Source organism: Mercurialis annua, linkage group LG5 (assembly GCF_937616625.2).
Source record: "Mercurialis annua linkage group LG5, ddMerAnnu1.2, whole genome shotgun sequence".
NCBI lineage: Eukaryota > Viridiplantae > Streptophyta > Magnoliopsida > Malpighiales > Euphorbiaceae > Mercurialis > Mercurialis annua.
Genome location: NC_065574.1, coordinates 1,602,870 through 1,624,588, shown reverse-complemented (window position 1 = coordinate 1,624,588; position 21,719 = coordinate 1,602,870). Strand labels below are relative to the sequence as shown.

The 21,719-nt window shown below is 31.8% G+C and overlaps 3 protein-coding genes across 3 annotated transcripts; 2 read left to right on the top strand and 1 right to left on the bottom strand.

Annotated features, from left to right (window-relative positions):
* Positions 1–3,662: 3,662 nt before the first annotated feature.
* On the top strand, positions 3,663–6,926 carry LOC126681088 (purple acid phosphatase 2). Its single transcript, XM_050376467.2, has 8 exons — positions 3,663–3,994; positions 4,149–4,349; positions 4,623–4,734; positions 5,011–5,240; positions 5,435–5,573; positions 5,764–5,984; positions 6,271–6,392; positions 6,478–6,926. Exons 1-8 carry the CDS (start codon positions 3,815–3,817, stop codon positions 6,674–6,676), a joined length of 1,404 nt encoding a protein of 467 aa, XP_050232424.1. The 5' UTR covers positions 3,663–3,814; the 3' UTR covers positions 6,677–6,926.
* Positions 6,927–7,546: 620 nt separating this feature from the next.
* LOC126682551 (uncharacterized) lies at positions 7,547–14,082 on the top strand. The gene is made up of 12 exons (XM_050378268.2): positions 7,547–7,870; positions 8,605–8,714; positions 9,613–9,682; positions 10,559–10,703; positions 10,812–10,949; positions 11,706–11,845; positions 12,532–12,579; positions 12,815–12,925; positions 12,995–13,176; positions 13,259–13,380; positions 13,491–13,567; positions 13,654–14,082. Exons 1-12 carry the CDS (start codon positions 7,688–7,690, stop codon positions 13,780–13,782), a joined length of 1,455 nt encoding a protein of 484 aa, XP_050234225.1. The 5' UTR covers positions 7,547–7,687; the 3' UTR covers positions 13,783–14,082.
* Positions 14,083–16,470: 2,388 nt separating this feature from the next.
* On the bottom strand, positions 16,471–19,435 carry LOC126681004 (chromatin remodeling protein SHL-like). The gene is made up of 5 exons (XM_050376353.2): positions 19,311–19,435; positions 18,877–19,222; positions 18,717–18,785; positions 17,285–17,420; positions 16,471–16,820 (listed from the first exon to the last, which is right to left on the bottom strand). The coding sequence occupies exons 1-5, from the start codon at positions 19,381–19,383 to the stop codon at positions 16,794–16,796; spliced, it is 651 nt and encodes a 216-aa protein (XP_050232310.1). The 5' UTR covers positions 19,384–19,435; the 3' UTR covers positions 16,471–16,793.
* Between the last annotated feature and the right edge of the window lie 2,284 nt (positions 19,436–21,719).

Genomic DNA, 21,719 nt, shown 5'->3' with positions numbered 1-21,719 from the left:
TGTCAATAATTAATACTCCCTCCGTCCCGCAAAAATAAATCATTTAGACAAACACAAAATTTAAGAAAAATATAATTAAATTTATTAAAATTAGTTTTTTTTTATTCAACTTTCCAATTTTATCCTTCTATAATTATTAGATATATAAATAATATATTAATGACTAACTTGTTTATTGGTGAGTCTTGTATTGGAATATGAAATCATTAATTCATTTGAGGATAACTAGACATATTTATGAGGAATATATAAGACTTTGAGTTGTTAAGTTGTTTACCAAATATAGAAGGTAGCCTATAATTTGAGATGCTAAAAATAAAATGATGGTCTATATTTGTGAGACGGAGAGTACATAATTATTAAGTTGTGCTCCTAATTTTATAAATAGAATAATTATACAAAGCAACAATTGTGCCACGTTATTTGTGCAACAAACCAATGAGGCGTTAGCATGTATAAATATTTAATGATAAAAAAATAAGCAATAAATAAAGATTCTCTATCGCAAATATTTATTGGCTTATTGTAAAAATAACGTGGCACATCCGTTGTGTGAGATAAATATGACTATGGGTGTAATTGGTAACTATAGTTAAAAAAATATCATTTAACCTTTTTTAAGACTAATTATTTTTTAAAAATGTACACTTTTGTAATTTCTATCATTTATAATCAAACTTTTTAATTTTTACAATTATGTCAATTTGAATTTCTTTTGCAATTATAATCAAAAATTTAAATTTAATTTTTTAAATCTAATTTGTGTTTTTTTATCAATTGCGACTAAACATTCATATTAACTCATTTTAAAAATTAGACAATTTATTTAAAATTGGCCAAACCATCAAAAAATATCAAACCTTGCAATTTTTATCAGTTATGACCAAATCTTTTAAAATTTGCAAACATTATCCGTTTTGGCAAAAAATATGTTCCTTTAATAGCGAAATCCGAATCAAACTGATTTTCTTGGCAACATGACAACCATGTATATAAGATTTAATCATAATAAAATATCAAACATTTGCATGTTGTGTCATAATAAAAAGTTTGATCACAATAAAAAAACCAAGTCGATTCAAGAATGGCTATAAAAAAAACATAATACATAAAAATGGGTTATATTAGCAAATTTTGAAAGCTATGGTCATAGCTGATAAAAATTGCAAAGCTTTTGGTATTTTTTGAGGGTTTGATTGTTAAGATTTAATCATAGTTGATAAAGGAAGCAAAAGTTTGGATTTAAAAATTAAAACTCAATTTTTTTGTCATAATTGCAAAACAAAAATTAAATTAAACTTAATTATTAAAATTAAATTATTTGGTCGTCATAGATAAAAATATAAAATTTTGGATTCAAAAAATTGTTGAGCCGTTTTTTATATGGTGAGATACAATCAATAAGAAAATATATTATTCGCTATCTTTTAAAACCTATTTATAAAAGAAATTAAAATTACACTTCATAGTTGGCCATTTGAATATATTTTTCTTTTAATCTTTATTTATAAAAATATTGCATTTAAAAAAAAATCAAAAAACATCAAAATGTATGATTGGAGTCTGTGGCTGGAATTTAGTCGAGAAGATATACGGTCAGTAGCAGTGAAGCTACAGTCAACAACGTGGTGTGGTCAATGCGTAATATGTTCACTATTAACCAATAGACTGTTGATTCTTTTTGACGTTTTATTATGGATGTTTTTAAGTGTTTTTTAGTATATATTTTTTAATTTTTATAATATAGTTAAAATAAAATATTATACATAACTTTGTTTTATTTATTACTTTATCTTATTTTCATAAGATTTATCAAACATCAATAATAATTTAAAATGACTCTAAATTTTTATACTTATTTAAAGTATTAATATATTACTTTCCCTGCTTTAACACAACAGCTCTGTTATTAGAATGATGTGTTTTTATTACAATGTTTTCAATTAATTTTGAATGATTTTTAAATTTTTAATATTTTATTTACAATAAAAAGTAGTACCTTATGTTAAACGAATACTAACAAAAATGTCATTATCAGAATTGCCGTCCCAGGCCTCTATCTACAAGTAAGTCAAGGAATCTTGTTACGTTTTAGTCCTCATAATTGCTACACCACTAGCCTGTCCCCGACTCCTTTTTCGACTTTTACTAATTTTAATTATTTTTTCTTGATTTTCTCAATGTACATTACTTTTCGTGTTTGGATTTTTTTTGGGGGGGACATGTGGTGTCAGCATTTAAGAGAGCTTAAATTTATAGTATTAGGCACGTTTGGGCCTGGCATCACATTTTAGAAAGGAAATTCAATTTCGATTTCAATTATTTAATCTAGCATCTAAAATCTAAATAAAAAAAAACAAATTTTAAATTAGAATTTCATCAGAATATTCTTTTTTTTTTTTCAAAAAGTAGGTGAAATTTTAATCTCTAGAAAACGATTTTATATGTAAATGTTTGTAGTTATGCTTAAAGAATAGTGTTAATTTGAATGAAGCTTTTGTTTCTTAAATATATTTAAGAAGAGGAGATAATATAATACTTAAACCTTTATTCAATAGGAAGTTAAAATTAGAAGAATCTGACTCCCTATTTTAAGAAAAGAGTGTAATTTAGAGGACCGTTAAAACAGCTTTTACCTGTCATGTTAATTTATATACTAAGTTATAAAACATCAATTTGTTTATTTATTTCATTATAGTGTAGAACATCTTGATGTTACTGATTTATACCTATTTTGACATTTTAATATTGTTGTAAAAATTTTATTTATTGAGTTATTTATTAAGTTACATTTTGAAGATAATACAAAATTTTTTTGACTTTTACTAAATAAATTACATAAAATTATCTCGTCTGTCTCTTTCAAAAAGGGACAATTTTTTATATACAAATTTGTGTCTCGGGATCAAAGAAATCACTCTTGATTTTTTTTAGTCAATTAGATCACAAACTTGTGTTTTGGAGTCAAATGAATCATTTTTAATTTTTTCAGTCAATTAAATCCCAAGATTTCTTAATTTAGGTCAAGTAGTCCCTAATAAGTATAACTCAAACGCGTGACTTTTTTTTATCCCGCCACAAATTTGATAATTTAATTGAAGTAATCTATTTGATCCCGAAACACATAGTTGATGATCTAATTGATTAAAAAATTAAAAATGACTTATTTGATCCGAAAACACAAATTCGATAGCCGGATTGACCTTTTACTCGATTAAAACGGCAATTATTAGTACTGATTTTCCCATTTTACCGTATCAACGATGGTCTCGTAAATTGTGTTTAGAATTATAATCATTAATTTAAAAAGAGAAAAATTAGTGAAAGCAGAAATTAATGACACTTAAAATATAATACCAACTTTGTAAACGGGACATACAAAAATAAGATATACACGTTCTTAAACGGGACAAGAAATGTATTTTTATTCAACAGAACAATTTTTACAACTAAAATGTTTGGTATTTATTTAATCGTATATTTGTCCTAAATATAACTTGTCTTAAAACTAAAAAACTAATGATTTCAACTTAGAAATAAGCATTGATTCAATCATAATCACATAAGAGAGTAGCTAAATACGGCATTTCTTGTTCAGACAGATATAGTCATAAACTATTCCATTATTTATTTGTTTCCTAATCCATTGACTTACTATCTATATCTTCGGCATAAATCGTTGAATATTCGCCGTAACCCAAGGTGGGCGCATGGCCCTTCGTTCTCAACACCAAATATCTAGTACATTATATAATAAGATCATCTCCAGCTAAATACAAGGACTTGCGTCGGTTCTTGAGCTCAAAATTTGAACATGGCTTCCTTTTCATTTTCATTTTTATTTGTTGTTTTTTTGGGTTTGTCTTTGAATGTTGCACTGTTCTGCAATGGAGGTAAAACCAGTAGCTTCACTAGGAAAGTTGAGAAAACCATCGATATGCCTCTTGATAGCGATGTTTTTCGTGTTCCTCCCGGTTATAATGCTCCTCAACAGGTTTGTTCTTTGGTCCGACACTTAACGTTTCAGACACGAAACTTGTTTTTTACATAGGAAAGCTTAAAATAACATTGTTTTGCCGTGTTTGTGTTCGTGCTGCCTGTGTTTTTTAACAGGAGAAATGATTTTTGTTTTTTATTTGTTGTTTAAGGTTCATATAACACAAGGAGATCTTGATGGGAAGGCAATGATTGTGTCATGGGTGACTGAGGATGAACCAGGTTCTAGTAAAGTGCTTTATTGGAGTGAAAAAAGCAAGCATAAAAGGGAGGCTACAGGCAAACATGTAACTTATAAATTTTACAATTATACCTCTGGCTATATTCATCACTGCACCATCAGAAATTTGGAGGTAAACATTCTTGTTTATATCAAAATTTTGTTACAATCTGGATTGATCTAGTATTGTGATGCACGGAAACAAAATGAAAAACGCTCAAACGGGCAACGAAAAAACAGCCAAAACAACCGAAATGACATTTTTTAGTAATAGGTTATAATATAGAGTTTCACAGTTTTAGAAAATGAAAACGAAATACGGAAATGTAGGATTCGATAGGTTTTTGTGCAACATAGATCCAGTATTTAGTTGTGTTGGTTAATACCTGAAATTTGATTTTTGCAGTACAACACAAAGTATTATTATGTAGTTGGGATTGGTAAAACTACAAGGCAATTCTGGTTTATAACACCTCCTGCTGTTGGTCCTGATGTGCCCTATACATTTGGTCTCATAGGTATGCTTAAGCTTTGCTGCAACTCTATTATCAATGGCTCTGCTTTGTTAGTAAGTTAATTTGTTTTCCTTATAGAAGTTTAGTTAACGAGTTAGGCCTAACATGTAAATGTTCAAGCATAATCAAGAGCACATTAGAAATTACAAAGACTTCTCGATGTGAAAACACAGAGAGTAGAGGCTGATCTTTGAATTGAATGTATGATATGAGGTGTTGAGAGGGGTTTTAGATGTTTACATGTGTGCTTATTTCCTCATAATTGGGCATTATTTGCAGGGGATCTTGGTCAGAGTTATGATTCAAACATAACACTTACTCACTACGAAAAGAACCCGCAAAAGGGACAGGCAGTATTGTTTGTTGGAGATCTCTCGTACGCAGATAACTATCCCAATCACGACAACGTGAGATGGGATACATGGGGAAGGTTTGCAGAGAGAAGTGTTGCTTATCAACCTTGGATATGGACAGTTGGAAATCATGAGATCGACTTTGCCCCCGAAATTGTAAGCAAATTGTTCGCATAGTTTATCATCTAATCTATAATAATTTTTGATAATGGAACTCGGAATTACTTCGGAAATTTGATACTTTATCTTGTGTCGTTTATAGTCTAGATATTTGTTCGAATCTTATCTTCGAAATCAGTGCAAGTTATTGGAACAAGTGATTACTAACAACACACTACGCCTTGTTGCAGGGTGAGACTAAACCTTTTAAGCCTTTTACTCGTCGATATCGTGTCCCGTATAAAGCATCAGGCAGCACTGCTCCTTTTTGGTACTCGATCAAGAGAGCTTCAGCATATATTATTGTCTTGTCTACATATTCAGCATATGGTAAGAATTATATTTTTCTTGACATTTGAACTATGTAACAATTTATAGTGCTATTTTTGCCAAAAAAAAAAAACAATTTATAGTGCTATCATTTTGTTCAGTATTGGAAAACTAAGGAAGAGTTAATCGATTAATGGAATGCTAAACTATAGCATTTTGGTATTTACTTCTGTTATCTGTCATGTTTTAGGTAAATACACTCCTCAATATAAATGGATAGAAGAAGAGTTCCCGAAAGTTAACAGGACCGAGACACCATGGTTGATCGTTCTTATGCATGCCCCATGGTATAACAGCTATAACTATCATTACATGGAAGGCGAGACCATGAGAGTGATGTACGAGCCATGGTTTGTTCAGTACAAAGTTGATGTCGTTTTTGCAGGGCATGTGCACGCCTATGAACGATCTGTAAGTGCTCCTCGAACATGATTGTTTCGAAATGTACATTAACCTTCTCTACAGTTCTTGCAGTTTGCCTTTCATTTTAAATATGTTGACATTAAAATCTCTTACAAGTTAAGTTATGATTTAATAGAAACAAATGAAAACCGAATATTTTGAAATGTAGAATTGCAGCAATATATTGTTTTTGGCCAGAGATACTGCAGAACTTTGATTCTGAAACCAGTTGGTTATAGCCTTATAGGTCTCTACGGTGATCACCTGACGATGTTTACCTTTGTTGTCTCCTCAGGAACGTATATCTAACGTCGCATACAACATTGTAAACGGGAAGTGCGATCCAGTAGACGATAAATCTGCCCCAGTTTACATTACCATTGGCGATGGCGGAAATCTTGAAGGCTTGGCAACTAAGTAAGATCATCACCCTGTATTATTTTTCTCGATAACTTTTCCTATACGTCGGCACATTTCAAATGTCTTTCTTTTCGCAATGCAGCATGACATATCCGCAGCCATCGTACTCAGCATTTCGTGAGGCCAGTTTCGGACACGCCATCTTCGATATAAAAAACCGGACGCACGCTTATTACGCTTGGCACAGAAATCAGGATGGATACGCTGTACAGGCAGATAAAATGTGGTTCAACAATAGATACTGGCATCCAGTTGACGATTCTACGAGCGCCGAATCATAGTGAAAAAACAGTTGTTTGTTTTTTCTTGAATTTTACGGAATAAATTAGCCATTGATTAAAAAAATTCCACTGTTTGGATTCCATGATCATTAATTTGATTCTTGGTTATTTCTATTGCTTTGTGGAGACAAAAGTCCCTTAAAAATAATCAGGAAATGGCTGGAATTGGCGGCAAATTCCAAAGCGCTTTGAATGTACCATTGATACAATGCTTGATGACTCGCAATAAATTAGATTTAATTTCATCTAATCAAGTATATTTAGAAGTTTACAATTTCATATCAAATGAATTCAGTTTTTGTTATTATTCCATTTCTATCGAATCAATTTAATCCGATTCTAGAAAATTTTGCATCATCTGGTTTTCTGATGCAAAGTCTCTTGACTGGCTTTATAATTTTTAGGATCTAAGTGTGTTTAAAATACTATTAAATATGTAAATGGACTAGCTCGTATCTTGTAGCACCAAAATAAATGAGTTTTAGCTCGGCTCGTTTAGCATTTAAATAAACTACATGAACGAGATCAAACTTGACTCATTTAGCATCTACATGAACGAGATCGAGTTCGAGTCATGAACCAATACGAGTTGAAGGCGATCCGAATATGAATATCATAAAATTTAAATAAACCCAATTTGAGTTTAGTATTCAAAGCTCAAACTACATTCGAACCGAATATAAATACAATATTCATATAATAAAATAAATAACTAAATATAAACACCTCAAAATTCGATTCGGTTCTCGGCATTGGTAGCTACTAATAAAAATGTACCTAATCAAAGGACCAAAAGAAGAAATCTAAGGTCAACAGCTGCAATTTTTTTTATTTTTTTTATGAAAACCGCTGCAATTTTTAATCCCAACGGTCTTTTATCGGCTTTTTCTCTCATCAAAAACATTTCCATTTTTCACTTCGCATCGCATACAGAAATTAAAAAAAAAAAAACAATCACTCAACACAGTTTTATTTTCTCTAATGAAAATTCCGAAGCAAGCTTCATAAAAAATGGCAGAAGAAGAAACTACCGGTAACAACACTGAGAACACCGCCTCAAAAAAGCAGGTAATAGATCCGGAGCTGTTTAGCTGCTTGCTTCAACCGGTAACCGCCGATTCCGATCCTGAATACATCGGCATTCGCCGCCTTCTCCTTCACCGCAAAGCTGAATCCGGTGTTAATCGTCGACTGGTAATCTCTATCTCTCTAATTCAATGCTATAGAGTTAGTCGGCGTTTTTCTTACAGGTTTTATTGATCTGCTTGATAGATCTGCGTTAATTTCGCTCGGTTCCTCATCTGTGAGAAATGCTATGCTATTATTATTACTATTGATCATTATTGAAGTTGTTACATTTTTTTTGCTTGATATTGGAATTATTTGAGTGTTAGTATGTTGATGATTTAGATTTAAAACAAAAATTCATATTAGAATTTGTGCTTTAGAGTAGATAATTATTATCTCAGCTGAGTGATTCATAGTGATAGGTATTATATAACAGCTAAAATAACATACGAAAGAGCAGCTTGTAGCTAATTGAGAGCTTATTACAGTCATCGTCATCTTCTGCAATATGTTGTTTGTTACACTTTTGCTGAAATTGATTCGTTGTAATTGAATATAGTTAGAATTTTTGGAGAAAAGAATGATGTATCGGTAATATGATTGAAAATTAATTTATTGTTGCATCCGAGTGGAATGATTTTCTCTGTCGTATTATTTTTGGCTGAAGTTTAGTCGCTTGCATTACATGAGTGATCAATTTGGTTAGTTTATTAATAAAGTGTTTGGAATGCTTGATTGATGCATTTCTTATAAGTAACTGTGGTTTGTTTGAATCTTATATTTAAAGAAGAATCAAGTTAAGAGTAGATAGATGTTCAAAACTTTTGATAATTGACTTGTTTCATCAATATGTGCTGAAGGATTGGAGATGCAATGGAAAAGGTTATGTTAGCTATAGAAATTATATTCGCAGACCGAGAAATTGGGAAAATCAGCAAATACCAAGCCTCCAAAGTACTCCAGATAACAGGTAGATTTTACATGAGTGATTAAAACTATTCTTACTTGATTACTATGAATTCACATTGTTCGGCATCTTTTGGTGCTCTTATTTTATTTTATTACCAAAAAGCTTGTGGATACAGTAAGTTGAGTGAAGGAATTTCTCTCACCTTTTGCTCAGACAATTGTAGTGTAACAGATATTGATATTTTCCTTGTTCAAATGGACACTACCCTATTCTGCATATGTGCTAGAAAAGAGTGGATGGCTCATTTGATCGGTAGCGTCTATCAAACTACTTAAGATTGAATTTATGACAATCTTGGTTTAGTCCTTAAGTATAGATTTGCTAGTAAAAGATCTTGAAGATTAAAACATAATCACTTTAAGTTGTCACCTAGACAATGCATGATGTTATAGGTTTGGAAAAACTTGACATTTCAGTGGTTTCAATTTTGTATGAAAATCCAAAGTATAATAAAACGTTGACCAGCAATTTAGTTTTAGATATTTATCCAGGAATTTATATGACTATATTTAAATCAAATTGTCGCTTTCTTGGCACTGAAAGGCTGTGCTGCTGTAGTTAAAGCGTGCTGCAAAAATTGCTTTGAACATTTCTAAATTGATTCATCCATAAATGTCGGTATGCCCCTCAGTACGGTGAGAACCCTGGGATTGACATCTATAACTAAACGTTGTAAGCATCGCTAGTGGCACGAATGCTAGTAAGACATTTTTGTTACTGCAAGAAACTTTTGTTTATATATTCTGTTGGATTCTTAATTTTTATTTTTCTCGTCTGTTTCTTTTTATTTTAACCATTTTGAGATCTTTTATATTTCACTTTTAATTTTGAGTACTATTTTGAATTTAAGTTTCTATACAATTCTGACATCAGGGTAATTTACTGGTTGATACTTCAGTGGGCGATGGCTTCAATCTCCAAGTCCGCTGTCCCAATTTTTTGAAGTGGAAAGCTGGAGTTCTAGTAGGGTAAGACTCATTGTATTGTGATTTTCCTTTTAAAATTCATAAAAAGATTATAGTTGGTCACCTGGAGATATTTTCTTAGAAGAATGTTGTATGTGTAACGAAGTACTTTTCCATTCCACTGCCACCTTCTCCAACCCTCCAAACTTCAATGCATCTGATATTGCTCTTTTCTAAAATTCTCCATATATAAAAACAAAGTTAAAGCTTTTGCCAAAAAGAAAAGAAAAAGTTAGGTTTATGAAAGTCTTATATTAGTTTTATTGATACCTCAAGACATCTTTTATCATTTGGCTGTTGTGCAAGTCTTATGTGCTCTAAATACTATCAAAAGTAATTGGTTTATAATGTTAATATTGACTGAACTGCCATTATGTATGTTCAATGCTCCATTTGCAGTGAAGTGAAAAGGGATTGAATCCATGTGTCATTTTATTACGGTTACTTTGTCGCATTGTATTTAACACATATATATCATATGATAAGGAAAAGGAAGGGAATTTATTTTGTTTCAAAAGCTAGGAAAAAAGAAAGATTGGTTGTTTAAACCTCAAAGTTAAAAGAAATTTAGGCTTGTTTTGCTGATGGAATTAATTTACGCTTTATAAACCATCATCTTTAAATGAATTTTATTCCAATTGTGGAAAAGAAAATTATAAACAATGTAAAGCACAAAATAAAATTAATGTAAAACCCCTAAAGCATAGTATGAATCGCACAGCTGAAATTTTAAGAGTTGTCTTATTTTTGTCTCTGTATTTGTTGTTTTTAGTCCCCATTAAATGACTTCTACTATTATTAAGAATAGTTGCATGACAATGGTGAGATAAATTTACATATTTAGCTAATTTTTGATGTCATTTTGAACCTCATTTGCAGAACTTTACTGGAAATCCAGCTTCAACTCACAGAACAAGTTTTGGCTCAAGTATGAGTGATAATGATCGTCCTCGTCACCGAGGGGTTGAACCGGCATATTCTTTTGTTGGAATGCACTGCATCTTTGATCAATGCAAATCTGCTGGTAAAATTTTTCCTGCTTTTGAATCTGCCACTGCCGTTTGATATTTTTGGGTGATTGAGTAAACAGTTATTCAGTGTTTTGAATCAGAATGACTCGTTTTCTATGCAGTCACAGTTTTGAAATTCGGGCACACAAGTTCTGATCTGCTCGCTTATGGGGCAGCAGATGGGACCCTGACAGTATGCACGGTCTCTGATCCACCTTCAGTTCTCAAACAATTAAAGGGGCATTCAAAAGATGTCACAGGTTGGATAAACTGGTATCGTTCTGAGTACTTGCATTGCTTGTGTATATGTTACAAATGTGATAGGCATGCCAATGTGAATTGAAATAGTGGTACATGGAAGTGCTGCACATATGCAGCAAGCACTGTCTGTATGCGTGAGTGACACGCATTGCTTTCAACATGCCGTCTTGTAGTAATTGAATGAAAATTAATACTGCTCTAATATAATTGAATGGAAATGGAAATTGATTAAAAATTAACCTTAAAAGTGTAAAAATTAACCATAAATGTGTTCTTCTGCAGTATTATAATTAGAAATGTAAATCCAAACATGATTATGAGAAGCATCAAAGGATACATGTAAATTTATTGAATTTTGTGAGTGAATCATTAATCAAGATTCTTAAGTGTTCTCATCTTCCATAGAATGGTTAACACATATGCTTGGAATTAGCCTGCTACCTGGAGAATGAGATGATTGTGATATTATGCCGGTGCTTTTCTGCTTCCATCGTTGAGCTTTTCTCCAAGTGTGGGATTTTTGATGTCATTTAGGGGATTCTTGTTTCTTGAATCAGTTAGGATACATGTTGAATGATGATATGAACTACGTGTTGCTATCATTGTGGTATTTCTAGCTACTGTTAAATGTTAATAGTATTTATCCAAGTCAAACGAGGACTATATTTACTGTACTTGATGCATTCTCAATCTTAATTATTTGAAGTATGTATGGTTGCCATAATTTCGTTTCTAAATCATAAATGTACTTTCAGATTTTGACTTCTCATCCAACAATCAGTATATTGCATCGTCTTCCATGGACAAAACTGTGAGAGTGTGGGAGTTATCACAAGGTCTCTGCATCCGAGTAATATATGGGGTCTCTTCACAAATGTGTATTCGATTTCACCCTGTACGTATACTTTAAGTTTCACATTCTTAGTCAGTTGAGCTGCTGGATTAGTTTTCATTATTAATTCGCTCATTGGGAAGTTATTTCTCATTTACACATTAAACTTAAAATGCTGTTATGTATAACAAGCTTGGTTCACATCTTATGTAAGTTTCATATTCTTAGTCAGTTGAGCTGCTGGATTAGTTTTTCATTATTAATTCGCTCATCGGGAAGTTACTTCTCATTTACACGTTAAACTTAAAATCTGTTATGCAGAACAAGTTTGGTTCACATCTTATGTGTTGGCATTTAGGAATATAATTATCAGCAAGAAGAAGAATTGGATAATGAAAACTGGAGAAACATATGAGGAATCCTGGGAATCTGTTATTATTTTCGACCACACTTAATACATGAGCAACCACACTTAATACATGAGCTCATGACATATAACTAACCTCTATTTATCAGTATTAAGAAAAAACAAGTAAAATGACATCCACAATAGCTAACGAGATCCAACTGAATTGTCCATATATCAGTTTGTTATTGTGTGAGATGTTTGTCTCTTTTCTATTCACGTGTGTGTCCGGTAAATCAATACGATTCATCACTGGAAAAATTGCGTCTTTGTATGTTTAATATTGTCTTGTGGTGTAATTGATCACTCAAAATTACAATTTCTTTGTTTTTCTTTGATGCAGGTAAATAACAATTTCCTGTCTGTTGGAAATGAAAACAAAGAAGTTACTGTAATTGCCTCTTAACTTCACTTTCCATGTCATATTGACATGATCAACTTCTTCTTTCTTTGAGTTGTTCTTTATAAAAAATATAATAAAATCTTCTACAATCTTTTGATGATCTGAAGTCTGAACTGAAGTAAAGAAATATTTCGAACTTGTCAACCTGATTTGTTTTTTGGGTTTTGCTCTTGTTTTTTACACTTCAAATTATCACCAATGATGGGCAAACGTTGATATTCAGGTATATAATTTCAGCACTGGTAGACTGATTCATAAAGCCTTTTTTGATGCTAAGGTTACCGCTATGGACCATGATCACACTGGTCATCTCATTTTCTGCGGGGATGCACAGGTTAGTTGCCTTGTTTGTGCTGCCTGATGACTCCTATTTTAACATTGGCTGATGGAGCAACACATTCAGGGATCGGTATACTGTGTAAGCATGAACTCTCACACAGGCGCCCTATCACGTACTCATCGCCATCGAAGTAGTGGCAAGAGCAAATCTCCAGTGACAACTGTGCAGTACCGAAGTTTCTCTCTGCTGGCAGGAGGCCCTGTGTTGCTGACATGCAATCAAGACGGAAGTCTCTCTTTCTACAGGTTTGTTCATGAGAACATTAATTTTTTCCCTACCTTAAGAGTTGTTTATGTGAACATCGGTAATTTTGTGCCGGTTTTGCAGTGTGGCTTTGGAAATACAAGGTTATTTGTCGCTTCGCTGCTCACTTAAATTGGCGCCGAGAGTATATAGCATTCGGGCGTCTTTTTGTCCCCTGCTTTCCCTTGAAAAAGGAGAATACATAGGTTATCTTACAACCAAGTGTTAGCTTACTGTTTTTAAAATTTAATCATTGAACTTTGGAGGAGACATGACATTTGGTTTTAACTGTTTCATGCTGTAATCTTATATACAGTGGTCGGAAGTGAAGATTCTAACGTCTACTTCTACGATTTAACTCGTCCAAGGAATACATGCGTGAACAAGCTACAGGTTTTTCTTTTTGTGTGTTACGTTTTGTCAGTTGATGATTTGTCAAATATGTTCGTGTAATGAAGAACCATCTGTTACGACTGCAGGGCCATCGTTTTCCAGTTATTTGTGTTGCGTGGAACCATGGAGAAAATCTGTTGGCTTCATCTGATCTATACGGCATTGTTATAGTATGGAAGAGAGCAAAGTCGAATTCAAGCAAATATACACGGTAATAAATCTTGAGCGCACAGATTTCATGAATAAGGAAAGAATTTAGCTTAATTCTTTGTTTAAACCTTCTCTGGCTGTTGTATACTTGTCCGAATCACTAGCGGCTGATCACATGCGAAAATTATTTTAGTCTCCGATTCATTAGAAAACCGGGTCATAGTGTTTGTATTAAATTCTGTAATATCAATTCATTATCTGGATGGGTACATTTTTGAAATGTAAAGTGACTGCAACAATTTTTTTGAAAAATACTTGCAAATGAACGTACGATACTGATCGCTTAGGCGAATCTTTAGCGTTGATATTGTTCTTTTAAGGATGCACAAGCCGTTTGCGGTGGAGAGCCGGATCACTCGATTTAACCTTGCAGAGGTAAGCTACAAGTTTTACAATGCTAATTTAAGAACTAAGAACATTGAGTGGCGTGAATTTTGATTTTTATTGTTCTGAACTGAAGTGGGTTAGATTTAATTTAGTTACAACTATTCTGAACTTAATAAATTATTTGATAAATTTCATCTTTATTAAAAATAATTTACTACAACGGCAAAAAAAATATAAAACTATAAATGTTCATCACTTTTCTATCTGTGTATTAACTAAGTGTCTATACATGCTTGCAATTGTGTGTTTGAACCGTTCTTCTCTTTTCTCTGCCAAACCTTTCTCTCTATATTCCCTACGCACTTTGCCACATATTTAGAATTATGGCTGTGCATTATTTTTCTTGAATCTCCACAATTGATCGCCCCATCTTCTTCACAATTATCTCCGACAATCATACCTGTTAACACTGCAGGCTTGTCCAATTCTGGACAATCATCCCATCCAGTCGGGATGATATCTTCTAAACGAGTGACAACTTCTTCCGGTTCTTGATACTCTAAAGCTTTTTCCAACCCCAAGTACAATTCAGGATTAACTTTTGCGTTCCAGTTAATTTGATCAATGTATTTGTCTGGATTTGGTGGTGGAGTTATACTTGGAGACTTGAAAAATTCTGAATAGAATCTCTTCTTGGCATTGTCGAATGACTCTTTTCCTGCCGAATCGTCCCACTCTAGAATGTCCCGATAATAATCTGCTGTGTACTGCTTCCGATTTAAGAAATTTTTCCACTTCATTCCGCCAACTTTCCGACAGAATTCCATCTCCCAATTAGGAACCGTACTTGTGAAGTGATTATTGTTGTTTTGATTGTGGTATCTTCCGTTTGGCATTGTTTCTCAGTTCTGTGTGTTGGCAAAAAATCAAAGAGAAAAATGGTTTTAAGATAGGTGTGTATAGATGCTCTATAATTGAAGTGAATAAACAAGAAGGCTGTAATTGTTTATTTATAAGATTTTTTTTATCTAATCTTGTTGGGATTTGGATCGTCACCTTCAAAAGGTATAAGGTAATATTAATAATAATTACTGATTTAATTAAAAGAGTTTTCCAGAAATGAAAAGGATTTGTGTTTGTCTTAATGACTTTTAATTTTTTAGGACTTAAAACATTCGAGAGATAACTTATAATCTTTTTAGTATATTTTAGTTATTCTGAAATAACTTGATTTAATGAAATTTCCAATATATTGTCAAAATCCGATTTCAAGAACTAAATTTAAAAGTGAAAGAAAAGTTAAAATTAGTGCCAAACTGACCAGTATATCTCTCCTTATTATCGGTATTTTGAAGAATGAAAAAAAAAGTTGATTAATGATAAAAATAAGGCTTAATTCCTTAAAAAAACCCCACCTTACATTTTTTCTTCGTTTATACCCTGATTTTATAAAAACACCATTTGTACCCAATTTTGGATTTTTATGTTTCATACCCACCCAAAAGCATTAAATTGTATTTTTTTTCATTTGAAAAAGAATTTAAAACATACTTTTTTCTATTTTTAAAAATACAAATAAATTCTTAAATTTAAAAAATAATCAAATACATCCAAATAATTAATTATTATTTTTTAATTTTATAAAATAAAAAAAATAAAAAATATATATTATTTTTAATTTTTTGTCGGAAATATTTTTAAAAAAATAAAAAAAAAATAAAAAAATTCAGAAATACTTTTTAAAAAAACTAAAAAAAATTATTATTATTTTTAATTTTTTTGAAGAAGATGGTATTTTTATACTATTAATTACATTAATATCTCATTAGTATATAAGTTAAAAATGAAGGATTGTTTTAAACTTTTATTCAAATGAAAAAAATACAATTTAATGCTTTTGGGTAGGGATGAAACATAAAAACTCAAAATTGGGTACAAATGGTGTTTTTATAAGGTCAGGGTATAAACAAAAAAAAAATACAAGATGAGGTTTTTTTAAGGAATTAAGCCTAAAAATAAAGCTATTCATCAAGTCAATCACCACAAGGATTATAACTGGAATTTTTTTGAGACAAAATTCAATCAAATTATGCCTGAGAAATAAGACGTCCCATCGAAGATTTTGATTGAACTCAAAAGAGTGGAATATAAAGATATATATTTTCTTATGATTTTGAGAAATATATAAAACAAAAAAATAAGTTAAAATTTCATATCAATAATTTTACTTAAACATTAATAGTTATAAAAAAATTAAAATTTATAAGGTTGACAAATGACTTTGTCCAATCATGCAATCCTTCATCCACCAAAAATCTTAAAGAAGTGCAGTTTGAACAATGTCGCCAACAGAAGAGGCGTAGAACTAGAAAACCCTCTGTATCAATTCACTTTTTTCAATAAGCAGTTCTATTATTATACACAATCCTAGGTTATAATTTATAAACAAGAAAAAAAATAACTATAGCAACAAAACACATCCTCGACTTCGAAAGGAAAACAAGTTAATTACCCTCAAACCATATATACATACATTAAGGTTCTCAAACCAGTTTCCTTCTCCGATGGACTCGCAAATACTAAAGGTCGTCGTTAAAATATCATCGCCTCCGTGTTTGCTCTAAGCCAAGAGAAACTCCAGTTCCTCTATTATCGTTCTATATCGACATTTTCTGTTTATTTACGATTATCACCTCCGACGCCTCTTCGTTTCCACCTAAAAGAATATTGTAAAAATATATCAATAGTACATCCATAGTAGCTTCATAGTTGTTGTAATATTTCGTTATTCCTCATACGACTTCTGACACCCAACAATGTTGTATTTCATAATTGAACCACAGAAAATACCAAATTCAGAATGTATAAAGCTAAATTGCTGCAGTTAAGGGTGTGCATTCAGTTTGAATCTAACTAGTTTTAAAAAAAATACGAGCAGAATTTCCAAAAAAAAATAAAAAAATCAAACTGAACCAAACCATACTAATCGGTTTGGTTTGCACTAAACTTAAATGAAATTTTTTTATGTCTACAGCTGAACCGAATTAAAACCCAATTTTTCTAAAATATCAAACAAAACCGAATCAAATTCGCATTCGGTTCAGTTTTTGCACACCCTTAGCAGCAGTAGTTAAGGAGTATGAAATGAATAAACGGTGCAAGAGTTTGCAGAATACTTACCTTTATATCTGGTTGTCTGGAAGTAGCATGGGAATTCTGCAGCTTCTTCTGACCTTCAGATGAGCAATTCTCACAGAAGAAGTGATCGAGTCTTTCAGCTTCCTCTGCAGTCATTTCTATACAAGTAGGATGAAACCTGGATAAAAGACGGAATATTACATAACAATTTCTTTCATTTACATAAATCTGAAATCTAAATGCACACTGTGAAAACAACACGTATAAGTGGTTTTTATGAGCGAGGCCTTTGATTTCATTTAATAATGAAGAAATTTAAGGCAATTAATTACCGTGTTTGCTTTTCATGATTGTGGATTTAAGAACAAGATTTTCATACTGCTACATAATAATATACTTTCTTTCAAAAACATTGACTACATGTATGCACAAATTTCAAACTGCCAATAAATCCTCACATCCTCAGTGGTTTTTATTAACCAATAATTTATAGAATTAATGCGAATTTTAGCTAAAAGGAGCACTGTGAATCTTAAGGTCAAATATTTGACTTTTTAAACTACAAGGAAAATAGATGTTTATGAAACATCCAAAGCAACCAGAAATAAAATCCCTTATCTATGAACATGGACTCTAAAAAATAAGAATTCCCTTGAATTTTAGTAAGCTGCAACATCAGCAAGTTCCGCATATATACAACTATAAAATAGAAGCATAAAATGCCACAGATGAGTAAGGATACCATTAAAGTGAATTTTATAAATTTTTCCATTGGTTAAATTAAGAAGACCACTAAGGCACCGCAAAATCAGATAAAATATTACACTGGTATTGGTCATTAGCGCCTCGCCTTTGAGCCTAGACTCGCAAGGCGAGCGCTTTTACTACCCTACTTTAACCTATTCCCATCCCTTTACATGTGATATTTGAACAATTGTTCGGCCTTAAATGAGATTGAATGCATCTTTCTAATCGAATATAGTGAAACAGAGGAAAAATGCCAATCCACTGGTCACATGTATCAAAAACAACATGAACTTTTGTAAAACAACCACAAGTAGGAATAAGACTATAGTTCAGACAAAACTAGTTAATCTAAGCAAAGCATTGCCCCAGTCATGTACTAGACCACATAATCAACTACATAGCTGCACTAATTCTTGACTAACATGTTTTTCGTCATTTTGAGGTGCCAAAAGCTAGGTAGCACAGACATTTCAATCAATTAACGTGTCCCATTTCAGAAACGTATCATTGGACACGAAACTTCACTTGATAACCTTGATATAACACTGTTTCGCCATGTCGGTGCTACCTAGGCCAGAAGATTACATCTTCGTCGTGTTATACTATATTTCCTCACACAACAAGTCCAAATTCTTGTCTAAAACCGACACATCGAGCCATAATATACTAAGCATTATCATGAATAAATTACACAAAAAGCATAGCATAAACAAAAACCAGAACTCACCAGTCACTGCAGTCTTCACATTGAACCATTAAGTCATCAGGATTATAAGGCATCTCACATTTGCAATACCTAAATTAATTAAACAAATCAACTCAACATTACAATTCAATCAATAAAAACACACAAATTAAAAAAATTAAAAATAAGCCAAAACACATACACGGCAACTCTATCGGGATTAAAAGCGCCGGTGGAGGAATTATACTCAAAACGACAGAAGAAGTCGTCGTTTCCAACGGCGTCAAGTTTAGAGTAATTCTTAAAGCTATGAACCGTACACTTCCCTTCAATTGTATCGGCGCTTTGCGTATCATAATGATCGGACAAAAACAGCTCCTTCGATCCGTGAAACTGCCGCCGTCCGCCGATCGATTCCTCCGGTCTATAATACCACCGCACGTGTACTCTCACGTTTAAGCCTCTACCGTCCGATTCAATCCGCTCGATTCTCGCCACGTAGGATGGCTTTGACGGATCAGACGGTCGCATCAACACGCAGTCGCCAGCTGTAAAACAAAACAAGAGATCAGAAGGAGCAGCAGCTAAGGGAGTGTTTGTTTCTCGAGAAAATGAAAAATTAGAGAATTGAATTACGTTTAACAGTTTTGTTGATGTGCTTGACTGAGTAGGAGTCAAGAGTGCGGCGTGGTGCTTTGGGTTTAGCCATGGAAGTTTTAAAGAGTGTCTCTGTTGCAAATGACACGCATGAAGACAAGGTGATAGATATGTGTAGATCCAATTTTTTTTAAAAAAAAAATCTTTTATCTCATATCTTTTCACAAACATTAAAATAATTTTTAAATTTTTATGGCATCTTATAATTAAACAAAAAAAATGTAATCATCATTTAAAAAAGCTAAATAAAATAAAAATACAAACTTTTAATGAAAATTTCACAAAAGATCAAAACTTTCAATTTTATCTAATTTCTCATAAAATACACAATTTCATTTCAACTATATCCTACTACATGATTTTGCTCATGTGGTGTCTATGTGGCGCTTATGTAACATGCCACACATCAGCGCCATACACATAAAATTGTGTAGTTAGACATGATTGAAATGAAATTATATCATAAAAATATACTAACCTTACACATTTTTTAATTTAATCACACATTTTAAAAAATATTATACGTGGACACCAACTTTTACTTTATTTCTAAATTGCTATATAACCGTAATTTGTTGAAATAACAACTGAAAAATGGCTTTCACCTCATCAAAATTCACTAAAGAATAGGTAACATCTAAGACATTAATTTTTTTTGAAAAATAGATTTATATATTTACTTGATTTCTTATTGTCCATTAAATAAACAAATACATACAGCTGTTATATAATTAATATACTCCAGTTAATTGAAAAATTATTAAATCTAAAAAATACGTCATTCGTTTATTAAATCCAGAAAATTAAAATTAAAATTATATTTAAAGTAGTAGTATAGACAAAGTACACAATAAAAGTAAAAAAAAAAATTAGACGTCAGTGGCACATAGGGAAATGAGAAATGAAGGATAGGCAAGGATCCACGTCAGCACAATTTAGATTTTTAAGAAGGAACATAGCTTTATTTGAGTCAGCTGGAGAGTTCTGAAGGAGTTATAATAGCGTGTAGCAAGTTCTAATTTAAGGTTGATAGAACTTAGCCTTCTCTGGCTTTGCCACGTTAAGTATCCAGATCCTGCTTCACTGGTGTTCTGCCACGTCAAGTTTAGGTCCTTTCTTTGCTGCTACCTGGGGTGTGCACTATTTAATTTGATTTTTAGTTAATTCAGTTCGGTTGCGAGTATTTAGAAATTTTGATTATTTATTTTAATTTAACCGAGAAAAATTGTTTGTGTTTTCACGGATAAACCCATCTGAAAAGACGAATTCAGGCAGGTTCATCCTCCAAAGAGGACGGTAGCGGTCGGGAAACAGTGGAGGCCGGATGTAGCGAGGTGACCTAAAAATTATTTAATTAATTTTATTTTTAATAATTATTTTAATTTAACCGGAAAAAATAGTTTTTAGTTCTAATTATAACAGCAAGAACTATTTAAAATATATGTTAAAATATAAAATATCGATTTGAAATTTTTTAAAATGAAAAGAGGTCAATTTGATGTTGTAGTGTGAATTTGAAAATTAAAGATGGTAATTTGGATGAAGTCGCCGATTTTATAATTAGAGAGTGAAATTGAAAAAAAAATTAAAAATAGAGAGATTTTAAAATATTAAGCCTTAAATTAAAAAAAAAAAGACTTTACCTCTCAAAAATAAACGTTAACATGGATGAGGATGCAGTGGATGGAAACCTCTGTAAACAAGGATAAGGACAGTGTATTGGAATGTTTTTAAAAGTGTTTTGCGCGTATCGTGTTGGCAGCGAGTCACGTCAGCGTACCATTTGTTTTGCTGACTCAGATTTTTAAATTAAGAAGGCCAAATGTTGTAAAACGGCCAAACCTTTCACAAAAGTTTCATAAAAGTCCTGACCTTTCAATTTTGTCGATTTTGGCCAAAAACTGATTATTTGGTTTCACAAAAGTCCCGACCTTTTAATTTTGTCAATTTTGGCCAAAAATGGATTATTTGGTTTCACAAAAGTCCCGACCTTTTAATATTTGGCATGCCACATAAGCGTCACATAGGCTCCACATAGGCAAATTGCAATCAAATTGAGAGTTGGCCACAATTGAAACCAAATAATTTGTTTTTGGCCAAAATCGACAAAATTAAAAGGTCGGAACTTTTGTGAAACTTTTATGAAAGGTTTGGCCTTTTTAAGACATTTGGCCAATTAAGAATAATATCATAAATATATTAGATCAAATCTTTTTTATTATTACAAAAACAAATGAAAAAACAAAAGTTAACTTAAGTCTTAAGGTGACTATAGTATAAATTTGGGATAATTCTCATTAATTCCTTTTGCTTGCAAACACATTCATTGAAAATCTTAATTAAATACATTCAAACAAACTTGATTAAATTATACAAAAATATATAATA

What these genes read in the sequence shown, in the direction of transcription:
- LOC126681088 (XM_050376467.2), top strand. Translation starts at nt 3,815, where the DNA reads ATGGCTTCCTTTTCATTTTCATTTTTATTTGTTGTTTTTTTGGGTTTG. An exon ending in TCGACTTTGCCCCCGAAATT is followed by an intron (nt 5,241 to 5,434) that starts GTAAGCAAATTG and finishes GCCTTGTTGCAG; the next exon opens with GGTGAGACTAAACCTTTTAA. An exon ending in CTTGAAGGCTTGGCAACTAA is followed by an intron (nt 6,393 to 6,477) that starts GTAAGATCATCA and finishes TTCGCAATGCAG; the next exon opens with CATGACATATCCGCAGCCAT.
- LOC126682551 (XM_050378268.2), top strand. Translation starts at nt 7,688, where the DNA reads ATGGCAGAAGAAGAAACTACCGGTAACAACACTGAGAACACCGCCTCA. An exon ending in TGTGTATTCGATTTCACCCT is followed by an intron (nt 11,846 to 12,531) that starts GTACGTATACTT and finishes TCTTTGATGCAG; the next exon opens with GTAAATAACAATTTCCTGTC. An exon ending in CATGCGTGAACAAGCTACAG is followed by an intron (nt 13,568 to 13,653) that starts GTTTTTCTTTTT and finishes TTACGACTGCAG; the next exon opens with GGCCATCGTTTTCCAGTTAT.
- LOC126681004 (XM_050376353.2), bottom strand. Translation starts at nt 19,383, where the DNA reads ATGGCTAAACCCAAAGCACCACGCCGCACTCTTGACTCCTACTCAGTC. An exon ending in AATCCCGATAGAGTTGCCGT is followed by an intron (nt 18,786 to 18,876) that starts GTATGTGTTTTG and finishes TAATTAATTTAG; the next exon opens with GTATTGCAAATGTGAGATGC. An exon ending in CCAGACAACCAGATATAAAG is followed by an intron (nt 16,821 to 17,284) that starts GTAAGTATTCTG and finishes ATATTCTTTTAG; the next exon opens with GTGGAAACGAAGAGGCGTCG.